This window comes from Oryctolagus cuniculus, chromosome X (assembly GCF_964237555.1).
Source record: "Oryctolagus cuniculus chromosome X, mOryCun1.1, whole genome shotgun sequence".
NCBI lineage: Eukaryota > Metazoa > Chordata > Mammalia > Lagomorpha > Leporidae > Oryctolagus > Oryctolagus cuniculus.
The window spans coordinates 130556800-130576452 of record NC_091453.1 but is presented as its reverse complement, the minus strand read 5'-3'; the positions used below and the strand labels follow the sequence as shown (position 1 = coordinate 130576452).

Genomic DNA, 19653 nt, shown 5'->3' with positions numbered 1-19653 from the left:
ACAACCAAACATTTATGTCTTCACAGTTCTTGAAGGCATGGGAAAAATAATAGCTTAGAAAACTTATACAGTAAAATAATACCAGAAAATTATCTCAATTTGGAGAAAAATATGGACATCTAAATACAGGAAGCACATAGAACCCCAAATAGGCATGATCAGAAAAGATTTTAATCATGGCACATTATAGTCAAATTTTCAAAAGTAAAAAATAAAGAAAATATCCTACAATGTGCAAGAGAGAAATGACAGAATATCTTCAAAGGATATCCAACTAGATTGACAGCAGATTTCTTAAACTGAAACATGCCAGGAGAGTATGGAAAAATATAGTCTGAACCTTAAAAGGAAGTAACTGTCAACACAGAGAAGCTTACTCAGAGAAGCTCTCATTTATAAATGAAGGTGAAATAAAGAGCTTCTGATACAAGCATAAATTAAAAGAATCTGTCACCACTTGGCCAGCCTTATAAATGATACTTAAGGATGTACTATACACAGAAACAGAGAAAGATAATAAGCATCAAGAAAGACTATGAAGGCAGGAAACCTCTTAGTAAAAGAACCAAGGAGAATCAAAATAAACAATAGGAATATTCAAGGGAAAATGGCAGGACCAAGTCATGAGTTATCAATAATAACCTTGAATGTAAAAGGACTAAATTCTCTAACTAAAAGATACAGACGGAGTTGGTAGCAATTTTCATATTAGATAAAATAAACTTTAAGCCAAAAACTGTTAAGAGAGTCAAAGATGGTCATTATGTAATGATTAGGGGATCAATTCAACAGGAAGATGTGACTATAGTAAATGCACATCCACCCAATTCTAGATTACCTAGATATTTAAAACAAATATAAATGAACCAAAGGAAGACATAAGTCCTAATACAATAAAAATGGGGGACTTCAATACCATACTTCAATCAATGGACAGATCAATAAGACAAAAAAAATCCAACAAAGAAACAATAGTTCTAATCTATACTATTGACCAAACAGATCTCATTGATAAAGAACATTTCATCCCACAGTAGCAGAATACACATTCTTTTCATCAGTACATTGAACATTCTCTAAGATGGACCATATACTAGGTCAACAAATTTAAAAAAGAAATCATAGCATATATCTTTTCTGACAACAAATCAAGCTAGAAATTAACAACATAAGAGACTCTAGAAAATACTCAAGCATATGGAGACTAAATATTATGCTCCTGAAAGAACAGTGGGTCATAGAAAAAATCAAAATGGAAATTCAAAGTCCCATGAAAATAGCAACACAACATATCAAAACTTAGAGGATACAACAAAAGTAGTATTAAGAGCAAAGTTTAGAGTAGTAAGTGTCCACATCAAAAAATTGAAAAGCTATTAAATAAATGATCTAACAATACATATCAAGGACATAAAATATAAAGACAAATCAAACCCAATATTAATGGGAGGAAAGAAATAATAGAAATTAGAAAAGAAACAAAATTGAAATTAAAAAACAACTATATATAAGATCAGCAAAATAAAGAGTTGGTGTTTTGGAAAAAAAAGGTAAACAACTGGTGCAACTAACCAAAAAAGGGAGGAGAACAAAATTAATAAAATCAGAAATGAAAAGGAGATGTTACAACTGATACAACAGAACTAAAATAAATACTCAGGAATTATTACAAACAGATGTATGCCAACAAATTGTGAAATCTAAAAAAAAATAGATTTCTGGACACATACAATTTACCAAAATTGAGGCATGAAGAAATAGACCAATAACCAATGTTGAGGTTTAATCAGTAGTAAAGAGCCTCCCAACAATGAAAAGCCCAGGACTGGATGGCTTTACTGCTGAATTCTACCAAACTTCAAAGAAGTTATTCAAAACAGTTGAAAGTGAGGGAATACTTCCAAACTCTTTCTATGAGGCCAACATTACCTTAATTCTAAAGTCAGAAAAAGACACAACAAAAAAGATACAACTATACACTAATATCCCTGATGAACATAAAAGCAAAAATCCTCAGCATAATACTAGCAAATTTAATCCAACAACACATCAAAATGATCACCAACCTGGACCAAATGGGAATTATCTCTGAGATGCAGGGAAAGTTCAACATACACAAGTCAATAAACATGATACATGACATCCTCAAAATAAAGGAAAAGTATCATATAATTATCTCAGTAGATGCAGAGTAAAAACTTGATAAAATACAACATCCTTCCATGATTAAAAAAAAACTTTAAAAATTGAGTATAAAAAGAACATACCTCAACATAATAAAGGCAATACATGACAAGTCAATAAACATGATACATCACATCATCAAAATGAAGGAAAAGTATCATATAATTATCTCAGTAGATGCAGAGTAAAATCTTGATAAAATACAACATCCTTCCATGATTTAAAAAAAAAAACTTTAAAAATTGAGTATAAAAGGAACATACCTCAACATAATAAAGGCAATACATGACTAACCTACAACAATCATCAGATTGAATGGGGAAAAGGAAGAAGCACTTCCACTTACATCCAGAACCAGCCAAGGATGCCCCTTCTCACCATTCTGTTCAAAGTTGCAGGACATGAAATCAACACACAAAAATCAATAGCATTCATATGTACTAGCAATGCTCAAACTAAGAAAGAATTTGTAAGATCATTCCCATTCACAACAGCTAAGAAAACATTTAAATACCTTGGGATAAATTTAATCAAGAATATTAAAGCTCTTGAAAATGAATGGAAGGGGAGAGGGAGTGGGAAAGGGGAGGGTTGCAGGTGGGAGGGACGTTATGGGGTGGAAGCCATTGTTATCCATAAGCTGTACTTTGGAAATTTATATTCATTAAATAAAAGTTAAAAAAAAGAATTAAAAAGGAGAGAATGATCAAACATGGGAAGTGGGATACACAGCAGACTCAGAATGGTAGATGTCCTAAACAGCACTCTGGCCTCAGAATCAGCCCTTAAGGCATTCGGATCCAGCTGAAAAGCCCATGAGAGTATTTTAGGCATGGAAAGCCAAGACACTCTGGGGAAAAAAAAAAAAAAAAAAAAAAAAAAAAAAAAAAACCTAAATGAAAGATCTATGCAAGTGAGATCCCAGTGGAAAGAACAGGCCATCAAAGAAGGAGTCACCATTCTCTGAAGGTAGGAGAGAACTTCCACTTTGACTATGACCTTGTCTAAATAAGATCAGAGTCAGCAAACTCAAAAGGCTTCCATAGCCTTGGCGACAAATGACAAGAGCCTAGGGTGATTACTGACACCATAAACAAGAGTGTCAATTTGTTAAGTCAACAACAGGAGTCACTGTGCACTTACTCCTCATGTTGGAGCTCTGTCCTTAATGTGTTGTACAATGTGAATTAATGCTATAACTGATACTCAAACAGTACTTTACACTTTGTGTTTCTGTGTGCGTTCAAACTGTTGATATCTTTACTTAATGTATACTAAACTGATCTTCTGTATATAAAGAGAATTGAAAATGAATCTTGATGTGAATGGAATGGGAGAGGGAGCGGGAGATGGGAGGGTTGCAGGTGGGAGGGAAGTCATGGGCGGGGGAAAAGCCACTGTAATCCATAAGCTGTACTTTTGAAATTCATGTTTGTTAAATAAAAGTAAAAAAAAAAAAAGTTGGTCAGAGGAAAAAAAAATGAGTGAAAATTATAGAACATTAAGGAAATATATAGAAGACACAAAACAATAGAAAAATCTTCCATGTTCATGGATTGGAAGAATTAATATCATCAAAATGTCCACACTACACAAAGTAATTTTCAGACTCAATGTGATGATCTCAATCAAAATACCAAGGATTTCTTCTCAGACCTAGAAAAAACAATCTTCAAATTAAAATGGAAACATAAGAGACACCAAATAGACAAATCAATCTTAAACAATAAAAAGAAAGTCAAAGGCATCACAATACCAGATTTCAAGACATACTATAGAGCAGTTATAATCGAAACAGCCTGGTACTGGCATAAAACATAGCCATGGAGACCAATGGAACAGAATAGAAGCCCAAGAAGTTAATCTACACATCTAAAACCAACTACTTTTTGGCAAATGAGCTAAAATCACTCCCTGGAGAAAGGACAGTCTCTTCAACAAATGGTGTTAAGAAAACTGAATTTCCACATGCAGAAGTTTAAAATAAGACCCGTTCCTTACACCCTATATAAAAATAATTCACAGTATATAATGGAGCTAAACCCAAGACCAGGAAACATCAAATTACAAGAGGAAAGCATAGGAGAAATGCTGCAAGACATTAGCAGAGGCAAAAACTTATTGACTAAGACCCCAGAAGCACAGGTAATAAAAGCAAAAATAGACAAATGGGATTATATCAAGCTAAGACGCTTCTATACAGCAAATGAAATAATCAATAGAATAAAAAAACAGTCATCATAATGGGAGAAATTATCTGCAAACTATGCATTTGATAAAGGACTAACATCCTTTATTATATGTATGCATAGCTCAAGATATTCAACAACAGAAAAACAATCTAGTTAAGAAATGGGAAAAGGACATGAACAGACATTTTTAAAAGGAAGTAATATTAATAGTCAACAGACACATTTAAAAAAAATGCTCAGGATCACTAGCCATCAGGGAAAAGCAAGTAAAAGCCATAATGTGGTATCACCTCAGCTATTAGAATGTATATCATCCAAAAATCAAAAAAAAAAAAAATGCAGGTAAGGCTGTGAAGATAAAGATATCTTTTATTTATTTATTTTTTATTTATTTATTTTTTTAACAGGCAGAGTGGACAGTGAGAGAGAGAGACAGAGAGAAAGGTCTTCCTTTGCCATTGGTTCACCCTCCAATGGCCGCCATGGCCAGCGCGCTGATCCGATGGCAGGAGCCAGGTACTTATGCTGGTCTCCCATGGGGTGCAGGGCCCAAGAACTTGGGCCATCCTCCACTGCACTCCCTGGCCACAGCAGAGAGCTGGCCTGGAAGAGGGGCAACCAGGACAGAATCCGGCACCCCGACTGGGACTAGAACCCGGTGTGCCAGCGCCACAAGTCGGAGGATTAGCCTAGTGAGCCGCGGCGCCGGCATAAAGATATTTAATACACTGTTGGTGGGAATGTATACTGGTACAATTATGTAAGACAGTATGGAAATTCTTCAGAAAACTAAAAATAAATCTACCCCATGACCCAGCTATCCCACTCCTTGGAATATACCCAAAGGAACGGAAATAAGCATATGAAAGAGTTATTCGTACCCCCATGATTGTAGCATCTTAATTCACAATTGTTAAGCTGGGAATCAACATAGATGTCCATTAACGGATGATCGGATAAAGAAAATGTGGTGGATATACACAGTAGAATACTAGTGAGCCATGAAAAAAAACAATGAAATCTTGACTTTTGCAGCAAAATGGATTCAACTGGAGACCATTATGCTTAGTGAAATAAACCAGAGCAAAACAAAATACAAATACACATGTTTTCTCTGATTTGTGGTAGCTAATATACGGAGCAAAATAATTTAATGTACATAAGTCAAAATGACATCTTTGAATTCTATTATTGTTTATCGCCCATGTCCATATTCCTAAGGAACAGTGGTCTTTCTACTTTTTGAACTCTTTCTTTGGTGGAGCATTAAGTCTGTGTCTATAAAGATAGATTACCACAGAAATTTTGAAAAGAAAAAGGAAGGTAGGAGGAGAGATGGAGGGAGGGAGGGAAGGGGTGAAAGGAGGGAGGAACAGAGGAAAAGAGAATATCATTATATTCTTAGAATTTTATTTTTTTCATTTCAATTGTTTTGTCACATTTTATAGTTTTTTTAACATTTATTTAATGAATATAAATTTCCAAAGTACAGCTTATGGATTACAATGGCTTCCCCCCCCCATAACTTCCCTCCCACCTGCAACCCTTCCATTTCCTGCTCCCTCCCCCCTTCCATTCACATCAAGATTCATTTTCAATTCTCTTTATATACAGAAGATCAGTTTAGCATATATTAAGTAAAGATTTCAACAGTTTGCACCCACATAGAAACACAAAGTGAAAAATACTGTTTGAGTACTAGTTATAGCATTAAATCACAATGTACAGCACATTAAGGACAGAGATCCTACATGAGGAGTAAGTGCACAGTGACTCCTGTTGTTGACTTAACAAATTGACACTCTTGTTTATGGCATCAGTAATCACCCTGGGCTCTTGTCATGAGTCGCCAAGGCTGTGGAAGCCTTTTGAATTCACCAACTCTGATCATATTTAGACAAGGTCGTAGTCAAAGTGGAAGTTCTCAGTTCTCTCCTCCCTTCAGAGAAAGGTAACTCCTTCTTTGATGACCCGTTCTTTCCACTAGGATCTCGTGGAGATCTTTCATGTAGGGTTTTTTTTTTTTTTTGCCAGAGTGTTTTGGCTTTCCATGCCTGTAATACTCTCATGGGCTTTTCAGCCAGATTCGCGTGCCTTAAGGGCTGATTCTGAGGCCAGAGTGCTGTTTAGGACATCTGCCATTCTATGGGTCTGCTGTGTAACTCGCTTCCCATGTTGGATCATTCTCTCCCTTTTTTATTCTATCAGCTAGTATTTGCAGACACCAGTCTTGTTTATCTGCTCCCTTTGGCTCTTAGTCCTATCATTATGATCAATTGTGAACAGAAATTGATCACTGGGACTAGTGAGATGGCATTGGTACATGCCACCTCGATGGGATTGAATTGGAATCCCCTGGTATGTTTCTAACTCTACCGTCTGAGTTAAGTGAGCTTGAGCATGTCCCGAATTGCACATCTCTTCCCTCTCTTACTCCCACTCTTATATTTAACAGTGATCACTTTTCAGTTAAGTTTCCACACTTGAGAATAACTGTGTATTGATTACAGTATTCAACCAAAAGTATTAAGTGGAACAAATAAACAAAAAAATACTAAGAGGGATAACATATTAAGTTGTTCATCAACAGTCAGGACAAGAGCTGATCAAGTCACTGTTTCTCATAGTGTCCATTTCACTTCAACAAGTTTCCCCTTTGGTGCTCAGTTGTCACCAATCAGGGAGAAGATATTATATTTGTCCCTTTGGGACTGGCTTAATTCACTCAGCATGATGTGTTCCAAATTCCTCCATCTTGTTGCAAATGACTGGATTTCCTTGTTTTTGACTGCTGTATAGTATTCTATAGAGTACATGTCCTATAATTTCTTTATCCAGTCTTCTGTTGATGGGCATTTGGGTTGGTTCCAGGTCTTAGCTATTGTGAATTGAGCTGCAATAAACATTAAGGTGCAGACAGCTTTTTTGTTTGCCAATTTCATTTCCTTTGGATAAATTCCAAGGAGTGGTATGGCTGGGTTGAATGGTAGGGTTATATTCAGGTTTCTGAGGTATCTCCAGACTGACTTCCATAGTGGCTTGACCAGTTTGCATTCCCACTAACAGTGGGTTAGTGTCCCCTTTTCCCCACATCCTCTCCAGCATCTATTGTTGGTAGATTTCTGAATGTGAGCCATTCTAACTGGGGTGAGGTGGAACCTCATTGTGGTTTTGATTTGCATTTCCCTGATGGCTAGTGATCTTGAACACTTTTTCATGTGTCTGTTGGCCATTTGGATTTCCTCTTTTGAAAAATGTCTATTGAGGTCCTTGGCCCATCTATTAAGTGGGTTGTTGGTTTTGATGTGTGGAGTTTCTTGATCTCTTTGTAGATTCTGGTTATCAACCCTTTATCAGTTGCATAGTTTGCAAATATTTTTTCCCATTCTGTCGGTTGCCTCTTCACTTTCCTGAATGTTTCTTTTCAAGTACAGAATCTTCTCAATTTGATACAATCCCAAATGTTAATTTTGTTTTTGACTGTTTGTGCTTCTGGGGTATTTTCCAAGAAGTCTTTGCCTGTACCTATATCTTTCAGGGTTTTTCCAATGCTCTCTAGTAATTTGATGGTGTCAGGTCATAAATTTAAGTCTTTAATCCATGTTGAGTGAATTTTAGTTTTAGGTGAAAGGTAGGGGTCTTGCTTCATGATTCTGCACTTGGAAATCCAGTTTTCCCAGCACCATTTATTGAATAGACTGCCCTTACTCCATGGATTGGTTTTGTATCCTTGATCAAATATAAGTTGGCTGTAGATGTTTGGGTTGATTTCTGGTGTTTCTATTCTGTTCCATTGGTCTATCCATCTGTTTCTGTACCAGTACCATGCTGTTTTGATTACAACTGCCCTGTAGTATGTCCTGAAATCTGGTATTGTGATGCCTCCAGCTTTGTTTTTGTTGTACAAGATTGCTTTAGCTATTCGAGGTCTCCTGTGTCTCCATATGAATTTCAGCATCATTTTTTCCAGATCTGAGAAGAAGGTCTTCGGTATCTTGATTGGTATCACATTGAATCTATAAATCGCTTTTGGGAGAATGGACATTTTGATGATATTCATTCTTCCAATCCATGAGCATGGAAGATTTTTCCATTTTTTGGTATCCTCTTCTATTTCTTTCTTTAAGGTTTTGTAATTTTCACCATAGAGGTCTTTAACGTCCTTGGTTAAGTTTATTCCAAGGTATTTGATTGTTTTTGTAGCTATTGTGAATGGGATTGATCTTGGAAGTTCTTTCTCAGCCGTGGTACTGCCTGTGTATACAAAGGCTGTTGATTTTTGTGCATTGATTTTATATCCTGCTACTTTGCCAAACTCTTCTATGAGTTCCAATAGTCTCTTAGTAGAGTTCTTTGGGTCCCCTAAGTAAAGAATCATATCATCTGCAAAGAGGGATAGTTTGAGTTCTTCCTTCCCAATTTGTATCCCTTTAATTTCTTTTTCTTGCCTAATAGCTCTGGCTAGAACTTCCAGAACTGTATTGAATAGCAGTGGTGAGAGTGGGCATCCCTGTCTGGTATTCTTTTTCTTTTTTTTTCTTTCTTTTTTTTTTTTTTTTTTGACAGGCAGAGTGGACAGTGAGAGAGAGAGAGACAGAGAGAAAGGTCTTCCTTTTCCGTTGGTTCACCCTCCAATGGCCGCCGCGGCCGGCGCGCTACGGCCGGCGCACCGCACTGATCCGATGGCAGGAGTCAGGTACTTATCCTAGTCTCCCATGGGTGCAGGGCCCAAGTACTCGGGCCATCCTCCACTGCACTCCCTGGCCACAGCAGAGAGCTGGCCTGGAAGAGGGGCAACTGGGACAGAATCCGGGTGCCCCGACCGGGACTAGAACCCGGTGTGCCGGCGCTGCAAGGCGGCGCATTAGGCTAGTGAGCCGCGGCCCAGGCCCTCCAAAGTATTTCCTTATCTAATACTCATCAGGGAGGTTTGGTTTTTGAACATTCATCCGTGCATGTGTTCAGAGGTGTGTGGCAAATAAGATATCCCATTAAAATCTTTCAAATATCAAGGTAGTTTCAAAAATCCTCTAACTTCAGTGTTATACATCAAGAACAGAGAGGCAAGAGCAAGCGCTGTGGAATAGCTGGTAAAGCGACCACTTGTGAAGCTGGCATCCCATATGGGCATGAGTTCATGTCCCAGTTTCTCCACTTCCAATACAACTCCTTGCTAACATGCCAGGGGAAGCAGAAGATGGCTCAAGTCTTTGGGCCTTGGCCACCCATGTGAATCTCCTGGCTCCTGGCTTCAGCCTTGCCCAGGGCTGGCCATTGTAGCCATTTGGGGACTAAACCAGCTAGTAGATCTCTCTCCCTGTCTCTCCTTCTCTCCCTCTGTAACTCTGCCTTTCACGTAAATAAATCAATCGTAATCAAAAAGAATAATGTGCCAAATCAGTGTCTAATCACAGCCCATTTAGAAAACACTTGGAGAGTGTGTTGCAGATAACCAAACTACAAATCAGGTGCCTAAAAGCCCTATCCGCATTTGATTTGTGCATAGAAGGGGCAATTTGTACTATTAGGATTCCTGGATAAACAACAGCCCAGCCAGGAGACTTCCACAGGGAACAGCAATGCTTTTGGTCAGGGGGAAGGCAGGTGATTCTATGCAGCCTCCACAGATGATGGGCAGCATGGGAGGGCTAGACAGCAGCAAAGGTACCAGGAACGGATGAAGGTACCTGAGGGACTACATGGAAAGGGCACAGTAATGCCAGAAAGCTCTGGAGCTGGACAAAATTGCCCATACCTGGGCAGAATCAACTTTTAAGACTTGGAATTGTGTATGACTCTCAATCACCTTATTCAATCCTGCTTTATTACATAAGCGTCCTTTGGCATCTTTGTATTTTCAAAGAGATACTGTGATGTGCCAATAAGAGAAAAATGAATCAAAGTTAGAAGACCGGCCTCAGTCTAGGAGGGGGGAAAAGAGTGCAAGCCTCAGAGGAATTCAGACTTGGGGCCTAGGATCTCCCCCCAGCCACATTATTTACTAGTCAGAGATCCTGGAAAATTCCCAAAGCCTACGAGCCCTGGGCAGTAGGACTGTGGAAGGTGTACAATGTACCTAAAGCACCCTGTGCAGTGCCTGGTGTGTACTGGAACTTTAATGATTGACAAGTGGCTGTTACTGTAATATCATTGGACACCAGGCCCAACTACTCTGAGATGCTATTGCTGCTGTCCTCTTCTACGGGACGTATTAGAAAATATTCAGACAGGGGCTGCTGCTGTGGCATAGAGGATTAAGCCTCCACTGCAGTGTCGGCATCCCATATGGGCACTGGTTTCAGTCCTGTCTGCTCCACTTCCTATCCAACTTCCTGCTAATGTGCCTAGGAAGGCAGCAGAAGATGACTCAAGTACTTGGTCCCTGCACTCACGTGGGAGACCAGGAAGAGCATCCTGGCTCCTGGTTTCGGATCATTCCAGCACCAGCCATTGCAGCCATTTGGGGAGTGAACCAGTGGATGGAAAATCTCTCTCTCCCTCCCTCTCTTCCCCTCCTTCTCTCTCCATATCTCTATCTTTCAAATAAACAAATAAATAAATCTAAAAATATGCAGTCAACAGGACATGAAATTAGTCAAGCAATGATGTTTCATGAATAAATCAAACTAATAATACCACTTAAGAGAACATATTTCAAAATCTGGGTGTGGAGGAGTCTTTTGCCATTACATATAGATCAAAGCTGCTCGAATTTGAGTCAAGGATCAACTTCTTCCCTCCCATCCACCTAATTTTCCATCCCAACCACTATTGTCATTTATTACCACCCTAAAGGACATCTTTATTTACCATTGGCCAGGTTATACCAAAAATAATCTAGTCACAACTTTTTAAATACAGTCTGCCCTGGTGCTCCCAACCAGGTAGAGGAGTACCTGCCAGAGGCTTTGGGCCTCATTCTCTGGTAGTCATCTTTCGGTCTCAGAAGAGTCGTTCACAAAAAAATATATGAAACACGTGATTCTTGCTCTGTGTTCAACCTCACTGGGACAAGGACCCAGGACACCTTTGAAACCTACCCCCAGTTTAGATTCTTCTTTGCTTTATATGATATCCAGAAAGGAGCCATACAGTGAAGTACTTATTTCCAGGCTTTTCTCTTAGCCATAAGACCCAGTCCCTGAGGGTCACCCCTCAGCCTCATCACATCAAATTTCCACAGAAGGAAATATAGTCTCCCAAAGCTCACAACTCAGGGAATTTACAATGGAATGCTTTCCCTTGAAGCCCCATTCCTTTTCTGGTTCTTTTAATTGGAGAGGACACCTCACCATCTTCCTCCTATGAGGGCTGCTGTTGGACTCTATCCTTCTCTGGGAGGGTGGGTATGGCCTGTCTGAGATCTGCAGTCCTAAAACGGAACCCTCCACAAAGCAGATTCTCAATGAAAGGGGAAGAAATGAGCCAGTGAGTGAGGGTTTCATTTATCATAATTTAATTTTTATTTCAATAAGCTAATGGAGGTATATATCTTTTAACTCTGCAGAAAAAAAAACACTATAGGCAATAAAAGTAGGCAAAAAATTACTTTAATTCTCAACATCTTTTGTTTTACTGTTGACATCTTTCCCATTTCCAAGAAGTCTATTTCAATGCCATGTCATTTTGTTGCAGATCTCAAAACAAGATGACAATGTTCCCATTTTAAACAAAACTCTTAAACTGGATAAACAGCTATATTTAAGTGATATAATTTGCAAACATATAACATGAAGGTAATTATAAATCCAATTAAAAGGAACAGCATTTGAAAAATAGTGAAAATAGCAAATAGTAAATAGTAAATTCACCAATGGAGAAAAGGAACACAATGATGTTATACACTCAGTTCTTTCAAGCCCCATCTTACCCTTCTACTATTTAGGATGCTGACTGCTCTCTCTTCGAGCACAGAGTAAAGAATCTGCCTCTGACTTCACTTGGGGAAGAAGCAGCTGAACATGGCCCTGGAATTTGCCTCGGCCCACTCAGTAGCTCTGACTTTAACTTTAGCTCGGGCTTCCTCATCTCTCAAAGCCTCCTCATACCATATAGGAAGGGCACTGGGGACAGTATCATTGATCTTGGCCAAAAACTCCAATATTTTCATCTTGGTGGTTTCAGCATGGGCCCTTGGACCCCACAGATACTCATAGCGAGCAGGATCACTATGGGGTACCTGCCGGCACTCCAGGTACCCTTCTCGCACCCAATCTTCAGTGAGGAGCTTCCTGGGCTCCCCGTAGATGAAGTGTTCCTTCCCATCATACACCCCCATTGCATTCAGTACTTCCCAGACATCCTCCTCAGGAGCACAGTTGCCATCCAGAAAGATCACACCCAGGATATTTATCAGGAGGCCAACCTTGGGCATGCTCAGGATGTCACCCAGCATCCCATCATAGGTGAGGCCCAGGGAAGGGACGAGGACATAGGATTGGCCAGAGGAGTCTACTTTCTTTATATCAATACCAAAAACCAACTGCATGCACTCATAGACTTTGTTGAAGATCACAGGAAAATAGTTTTCATAGATTTTGATGATACAATTCTGCATTTCTGCTTTGGTGACTGGCTCCTTCATTCGATACTTCAGTAGCAGGAGCTGCACCAAATCAGCCACCTTATCATCTATGGTATCTCTAATCAAGGACTCAGCATCTGGCAGGATTTTCAAGGTACATGGATTTTTCTCTTCTTGGCTGCTGGAGCCCTGATCTAATTCGACTGATGGAGTAACTACAGAAGTGGCAGAGCAAGAGGCTCTATGGGGACCATGACAGGAAATTGGGCCCCCAGCAACAGAAACTTCCTTTGTATTGCTCGAGGTAAGATAAGAGCAAGAAGCAGAGGAGGTGGAACAGGAGGGAAAGAAAGAGGTGGCAGCTTCCTTCTTAGCCTCAAGATCCCGTGCATTCACAAGGCCCTGTACCTTACACTGGGAATGAAGGGCTTCCTCAAGCTTGAATATCTTACTCTTTTTACTAATCTTCTGTGAAGCCTGATGTATGATGACTTGGGTGGAAGGCAGCTGGTAAGACTTGGGGCAGCAGTTCAGTGATGGGGACTCACATACCTGGGGGAGAGAGGGAGAGCGTGAGTGACTGAGGCTGAGAATCTCACTCTTGGTGGCTGTGACAAAGTTTCACTTACAAGCCTTCTCTTTGAGTCAGGAATGAAGACCTCACAGGGCTTCTGTCCTGCTGGTGGGATGGTCTCCTGAGAAGTGGAAGGCAGAAGTGAGAGAGACAGCAGAATGCAAGGACCTAGGACTGAAGCAGAGTGGGCGGGACTGGAAGCTATAGCGTCCTCTCTGTTCTAGGATTTGTAAGACCCTGTGTCCACTTTCAAGGGGTACACCTTACCTTGACTCTTGGTACTTTCTGGGCTGTGTCTGTTCTGTGATCTGCAGGCATTGCCTCAGACCGAAACCTTTTCCAGATGTTTTCTGGAATTCCTGTAAGATGAATTGAAGGGACTCTACGTTGGCAGACTGCAAGCAGCATCCTGGGCCCCAAAGACTTGAAAGGAAAGCGCGACTCTGCAAGGTCCCCACTGTGCTGGAGTGTATGGTCTCCTCTGTGCTAGCTCAGGGTCCTCATTTTCCCCTGGGAGGGCCTGGACTCCACTCCTCTGCTGGCCTGAGACAAAGTCTCACAACGGATTCCCTAAGAGGGAAAAAGGGCAGTGAAGGGTCCTGCATCTGATCATACTTTCCAAATGGCAACAGCAAGAGGTGGTCAAATTCAGTGTGTTCATGTTTCCTGGGTTGGGGACCTGAGTGTTGTCACCTACATGACTGTCAGGACTTCCCTCCATTGACCTGAGGCCACTTCCCTGAAATCTGTATCTTGCCTAACTTTTTGAGACATCAAATACGGAAATGATGGGGTACTACATACAGACATCATTCCTCAGGTTCTCCTATGGCTGACAGAAGGGGGAGGGAAGGCTGAAACTCTGTATGTTCTGATATGTAAGGTCCTATCAGTCCTTCCTCAGGATCCTCACCCTGATGACAGAACATGGGACTCCTCCCTTGACTGACATGAGTCTAGCCCTCTGTTCTAACGCCTTCCTTCCCGCAGATTCCCATAGTGTGTATGTTAGCAAACCTTACATCTGTCTGCTTGCCAACCCATTGCCTCAACCTGAGTAGCCCAAGATTCGCAACAGGAGCACAGGATGCTGAGTATGTGTGGAGGCAGAGCCTCTTATTTGGATTCCAGGGTCTTCTTGGCTGTCCCTTAGGGTCCTCACCTTGACTCTTGACAGGTCCTGGAACTCCTCTCTTCACAGATTTGAAAAAAATATTGGAAAAAATAAACAAAATTGACGCATCATTGGCCCAACTAACCAAAACAGAGGACAAAGACCCAAATCAATAAAATTAGAGATGAAAAAGGAAATTCCACAACAGATAACAGAGAAATGGAAAAGAATCATCAGGAATTACTGCAAAAGCTGTCTTCCAACAAATCAGAAAACCCAGACAAAAATGGATATATTCCTGTACACATACAAGCTACCTAAATTGAGACATGAAGACAGAGCAAACCTAAACAGACCAATAATCAAACGGAAATGGAATCAGTAATAAAGAACCTTACAATAAAGAAAAGCACAGGACAGTTTAGCTTCACTGCTGAATTCTACCAGAAATTTAAAGAAGAACTAACTCCAATTCTTCTCAAGCTACTCAAAACAAGTGCAAGGGAGGGAATCCTCCCAAACTCCTTCTATGAAGTCAGCATCACCTTAATTTCTAAACCTGAAAAAGACACAACAGAGAAACACAACTACAAGCCAATTTCCCCGATGACTATAGACACAAAAATCCTCAATAAAATACTAGCCAAATGAATGCAAAAACACATCAAAAAAAAAAAAAAAAAAGCCGGCACTGCGGCTCACTAGGCTAATCCTCCACCTTGTGGTGCCGGCACACCGGGTTCTAGTCCCGGTCAGGGTGCCGGATTCTGTCCCAGTTGCCCCTCTTCCAGGCCAGCTCTCTGCTGTGGTCAGGGAGTACAGTGGAGGATGGCCCAATTCCTTGGGCCCTGCACCCCATGGGAGACCAGGATAAGTACCTGGCTCCTGCCATCGGATCAGCACAGCACGCTGGCCACAGCACGCTGGCCGCGGCGGCCATTGGAAGGTGAACCAACGGCAAAGGAAGACCTTTCTCTCTCTCTCTCACTGTCCACTCTGCCTGTCAAAAAAAAAAAAAAACCACATCAGGAAGCTCATTCACCTGGACCAAGTGGGATTTATCCTTGGTATGAAGGGATGGTTCAACATTCGCAAATCAATGTGACACATCACATTAACAAACTGAAGAACAAAATATGCAGAGAAAGCATCTTTTAAAACACAACACCCTTTCATGATGAAAACTTTGAGCAAACTGAGTACAGAAGGAACATTCCTCAACACAATCAAGGCAATTTATGATAAACCCACGGCCAGCTTCCTATTAAGTGGGGAAAAATTGGATGCATTCCCACTAAGATCCAGAACCAGACAAGGATGCCCAGTCTCACCACTGCTATTCAAAATAGTCCTAGAAGTTTTAGTCAGAGCCATTAGGCAAGAAAAGAAATCAAAGGAATACAAATTGGGGAGGAGGAAGTCAAAATATCCCTATTTGCATATGACATGATTCTATATATAGGGCATCCAAAAGACTCCACTAAGAGACTATTAGAACTCACAGAAGAGATTGATAAAGTGGCAGGACATAAAATAAACACACAAAAATCAATAGCCTTTGTATACACAGACAATCCCATGGCTGAGAAAGAACTTCTAAGATTAATCCCATTTGCAATAGCTATAAAAATCAAATAATTGGAATAAATTTAACAAAGGACATCAAAGATCTCTATGATGACTTACAAAACATTAACGACAGAAAGAGATGAAGACACAAAAAAATGGAAAAATCTTCCATGATCATGGATTGAAAGAGTCAATATCATTAAAATGTCCATACTACCAAAAACAAATTACAGATTCAATGTGATACCAATCAAAATACCAAGGACATTCTTTTCTGAAATAGGAAAAACGATGCTGAAATTCATCTTTTATTATTTATTTATTTATTTATTTATTGCCAGGCAGAGTTAGACAGTGAGAGAGAGAGTGAGACAGAGAGAGAGTTATAGACAGTGAGAGACAGAGAGAAAGGTCTTCCTTCCATTGGTTCACTCCCTTAACGGCAACCACGACCGGCACTGTGCCGATCTGAAGCCAAGAGCCGGGTACTTCCTCCCGGTCTCCCATGCGGGTGCAGGGACCCAAGCACTTGGGCCATCCTCCGCTGCCCTCCTGGGCCACAGAAGAAAGCTGGACTGGAAGAGGAACAACCGGGACTAGTACCCAGCGCCCAACCGGGACTAGAACCTGGGATGCCAGCGCCGCAGGCAGAGGATTAGCCAAGTGAGCCATGGCGCCGGCCACGATGCTGAAATTCATATGGAAACACAGGAGACCCCAAATAACTAAAGCAATCTTATACAATAAAAACAAAGCTGGGGACATCACAATACCAAATTTCAAGGCATACTACTGGGCACTTACAATAAAATCGACCTGGTACTTGTACAGAAACAGAAAGATAATGGAACAGAATAGAAACTACAGAAATCAACCCACACATCTACAACCAACTTATCTTTGACAAGGGAGCTAAAATCAATCCCTGGAGCAAAGACAGTCTCTTCAACAAATTCTGCTGAGAAAACTGAATCTCCACTTGAAGTACTATGATGCAAGACCCCTACCTTACACCTCACAGAAAAATCCACACAAAATGAATTAACCTAAATCTGATACCATAAAATTATTAGAGAACATTGGGGAAACCCTGCAAGACATTGGCATTAGCAAAGACTTCTTGGAAAGACCCCAGAGGCACAGGCAATCAAAGCCAAAATTGACAAACGGGATTCCATCAAATTGAGAAGGTTCTACACTTCAAAAGAAACATTCAACAAAGTGCAGAGACCACTGACAGAACAGGAAAAATTATTTGCAAACTATGCAGCTAATAAAGAATTAATAATCAGAATACATAAAGAGCTCAAGAAACTCAACAACAAAACAAACCACCCAGTTAAGAAATGGGAAAATGACTTAACAGGCAATTCTCAAAAGAGGAAACCCAAATGGCCAACAGACACATGAAAAAATGCTCAGAATCACTAACTGTCAGGGAAATGCAAATCAAAACTACAATGAAGTTTCATCTACCCCCATCAAAATGGCTCTTACAGAAATCAACAAACAACAAATGCTGGAGAGCATGTGGGGGAAAGGGTACCCTAATCCACTGTTGGTAGGAATGTAAACTGATACAGGCATTGTGAAACATAGTATGGATATACCTTAGAAATCTGAATATAGACCTACCATATGACCCAGCCATCCCCCTCCTGGGAATTCACACAAAGGAAATGAAATCAGCATATGAAAGAGTTATCTTTATCCCCATGTTTATTGCAGCTCAATTTTCAATAGTCAGGATATGGAATCAATACAAATGTCAGTTGACTGAAGACTGGATAAAGAAATTATGGGTTATGTACACCATGGAATACTACACAGCAGTAAAAAAAAATCTTGTCGTTTGCAACAAAATGTATGAAACTGGAAAACATCATAGTGAAATAAGCCAGTCTCAAAAGGACAAATACCATATGTCCTCCCTGATCTGTGACAACTAATAGAGCACCCAAAAGTTAACCAATAGAAGTGAAATTGACACTTTGAGATGTGATGACTTTGTACAGCCCTTGTCTTGATGCTGAGGAACAATATTTTTCGTAATATTTTTTGAACTCTTTACTTAGTAAAGAGTTAATCTTATGTGTATAAAGTTAATTGAAAACAGATCTTAATAAAAAAGAATGAGAATAGGAGAGGGGGGAGGAAGAAGGGTGGGAGAGTGGGTGGGAGGGTGGGTATGGTGGGAAGCATCACCATGTTCCTAAAGTTGTATTTATAAGACGCATGAAGTTTGTATTCCTTAAATAAAGGGTTTCTGGGGGGGGGGGGGAGTAGATGGAACACTGTGGGGCTCTTCAGTTCTTTGGATATAATCCCCTCTATCCTCCCTTGCAATCCTCACGTTAAAACCAGGCAGGACGTGGCCTCTACCCTCTATAGGCCCATCATCCCGCAAGGTTATTCCCAGGCCTGATAGAGGATGTGGTGCAACCCCCACCCCCACCCCCGTCTTTCCCCCTTTCCCCATTCCCTGTTCTGGAGCCTCAGCCCCCACCCCCGTTCTGGAGCCCAAGCCCCACCCCCACCCCGTTCTCCCTGTGCCCTTCCCTCGGTCCCTGACGGAGCGGGGCTCCCCTCCCCTCATACTCAGGCCCTCTCCCCTCCGAGGCCTCCACGGCAGGGACGTCCGTCGCAGCCTGCCTCCACGCGCAGGGCTTCCCGGGGCCGATGCAGGGAAAGCATGGGCTCTGGGGGTCCTTGGACTGGGCTGACGTGGGGAGCAAGCGCGGTGTGCCCCCTGGGCCCCTCAGCGCGGTGTCCCCCCTGGGCCCCTCAGCGCGGTGTCCCCCCTGGGCCCCTCAGCGCGGAGCCTCTCCGGGCCGTCCAGCTCTGCGCACCCGTCTTGCCCACGTCACTCTGAGGCTGCGCCTCCCAGAGTCCCCGGATGTGGAAGATGGGAGCCGGGATCTGCTCCACACGCGGGCCCCAGGAGGTGTGGCGCCGAGAGCAGGGGCAGGGCTGCGTCTTTGGGGCCCTCTGTGGGGGCTGGGGGCTTCCTGGATCCTCACCCACCCTCTCACCTTGACTCCTCGCACAGCCTGTGGCCATTTCTCTCAGAAAACATGAAGTACGCATTTCGGACGTCCCTCTGACTGCCGAAGCTGAAGTCAGGGTACGTCACATCCGGCCATTATATCCAGGGTTTCCCACAGCTGACTGCAGGGGCGGAAGGAAATTCTCTGGAATCCACTGTGCCCCCCTCCCATCCTGGGTCCTCACCTTGTTGGCTGGCACAGCCTGGACATTCGTATCTTGCATACCTGTGTCCCCTTTCCACCCACCAAGGGTCTGAGTCTCAGATCCCCTGACAGTGGTAGTGGGGAAAGTGGAGAAGAGAGAGGCAGAAAACCTTGTACATTTTTGGACTCCTCCATCCTTCCACGGGGTCCTCAACTTATTCCTTGGCAGAGGCTGGACCCCCGGCCTCTGCCAACCTGCATCTTCTGGATTCGGACCAGGACTTCTGGAGTCCGCTGATCTGGGC

General features: G+C 41.6%; 1 protein-coding gene across 1 annotated transcript in view; it reads right to left on the bottom strand.

The window, feature by feature from the left end:
• The window catches only part of LOC138847567 (uncharacterized), a 668340-nt gene extending 649055 nt beyond the window's left edge, over positions 1–19285 (bottom strand). The window contains exons 1-4 of the mRNA XM_070066705.1: positions 19190–19285; positions 13742–13833; positions 13530–13595; positions 12317–13452 (exon numbers count right to left, since the gene is read on the bottom strand). Coding sequence (XP_069922806.1) covers positions 12317–13452; positions 13530–13595; positions 13742–13833; positions 19190–19244 — 1349 coding nt within the window. The 5' untranslated portion in view covers positions 19245–19285. The remainder of the gene's footprint in view (positions 1–12316; positions 13453–13529; positions 13596–13741; positions 13834–19189) is intronic.
• Between the last annotated feature and the right edge of the window lie 368 nt (positions 19286–19653).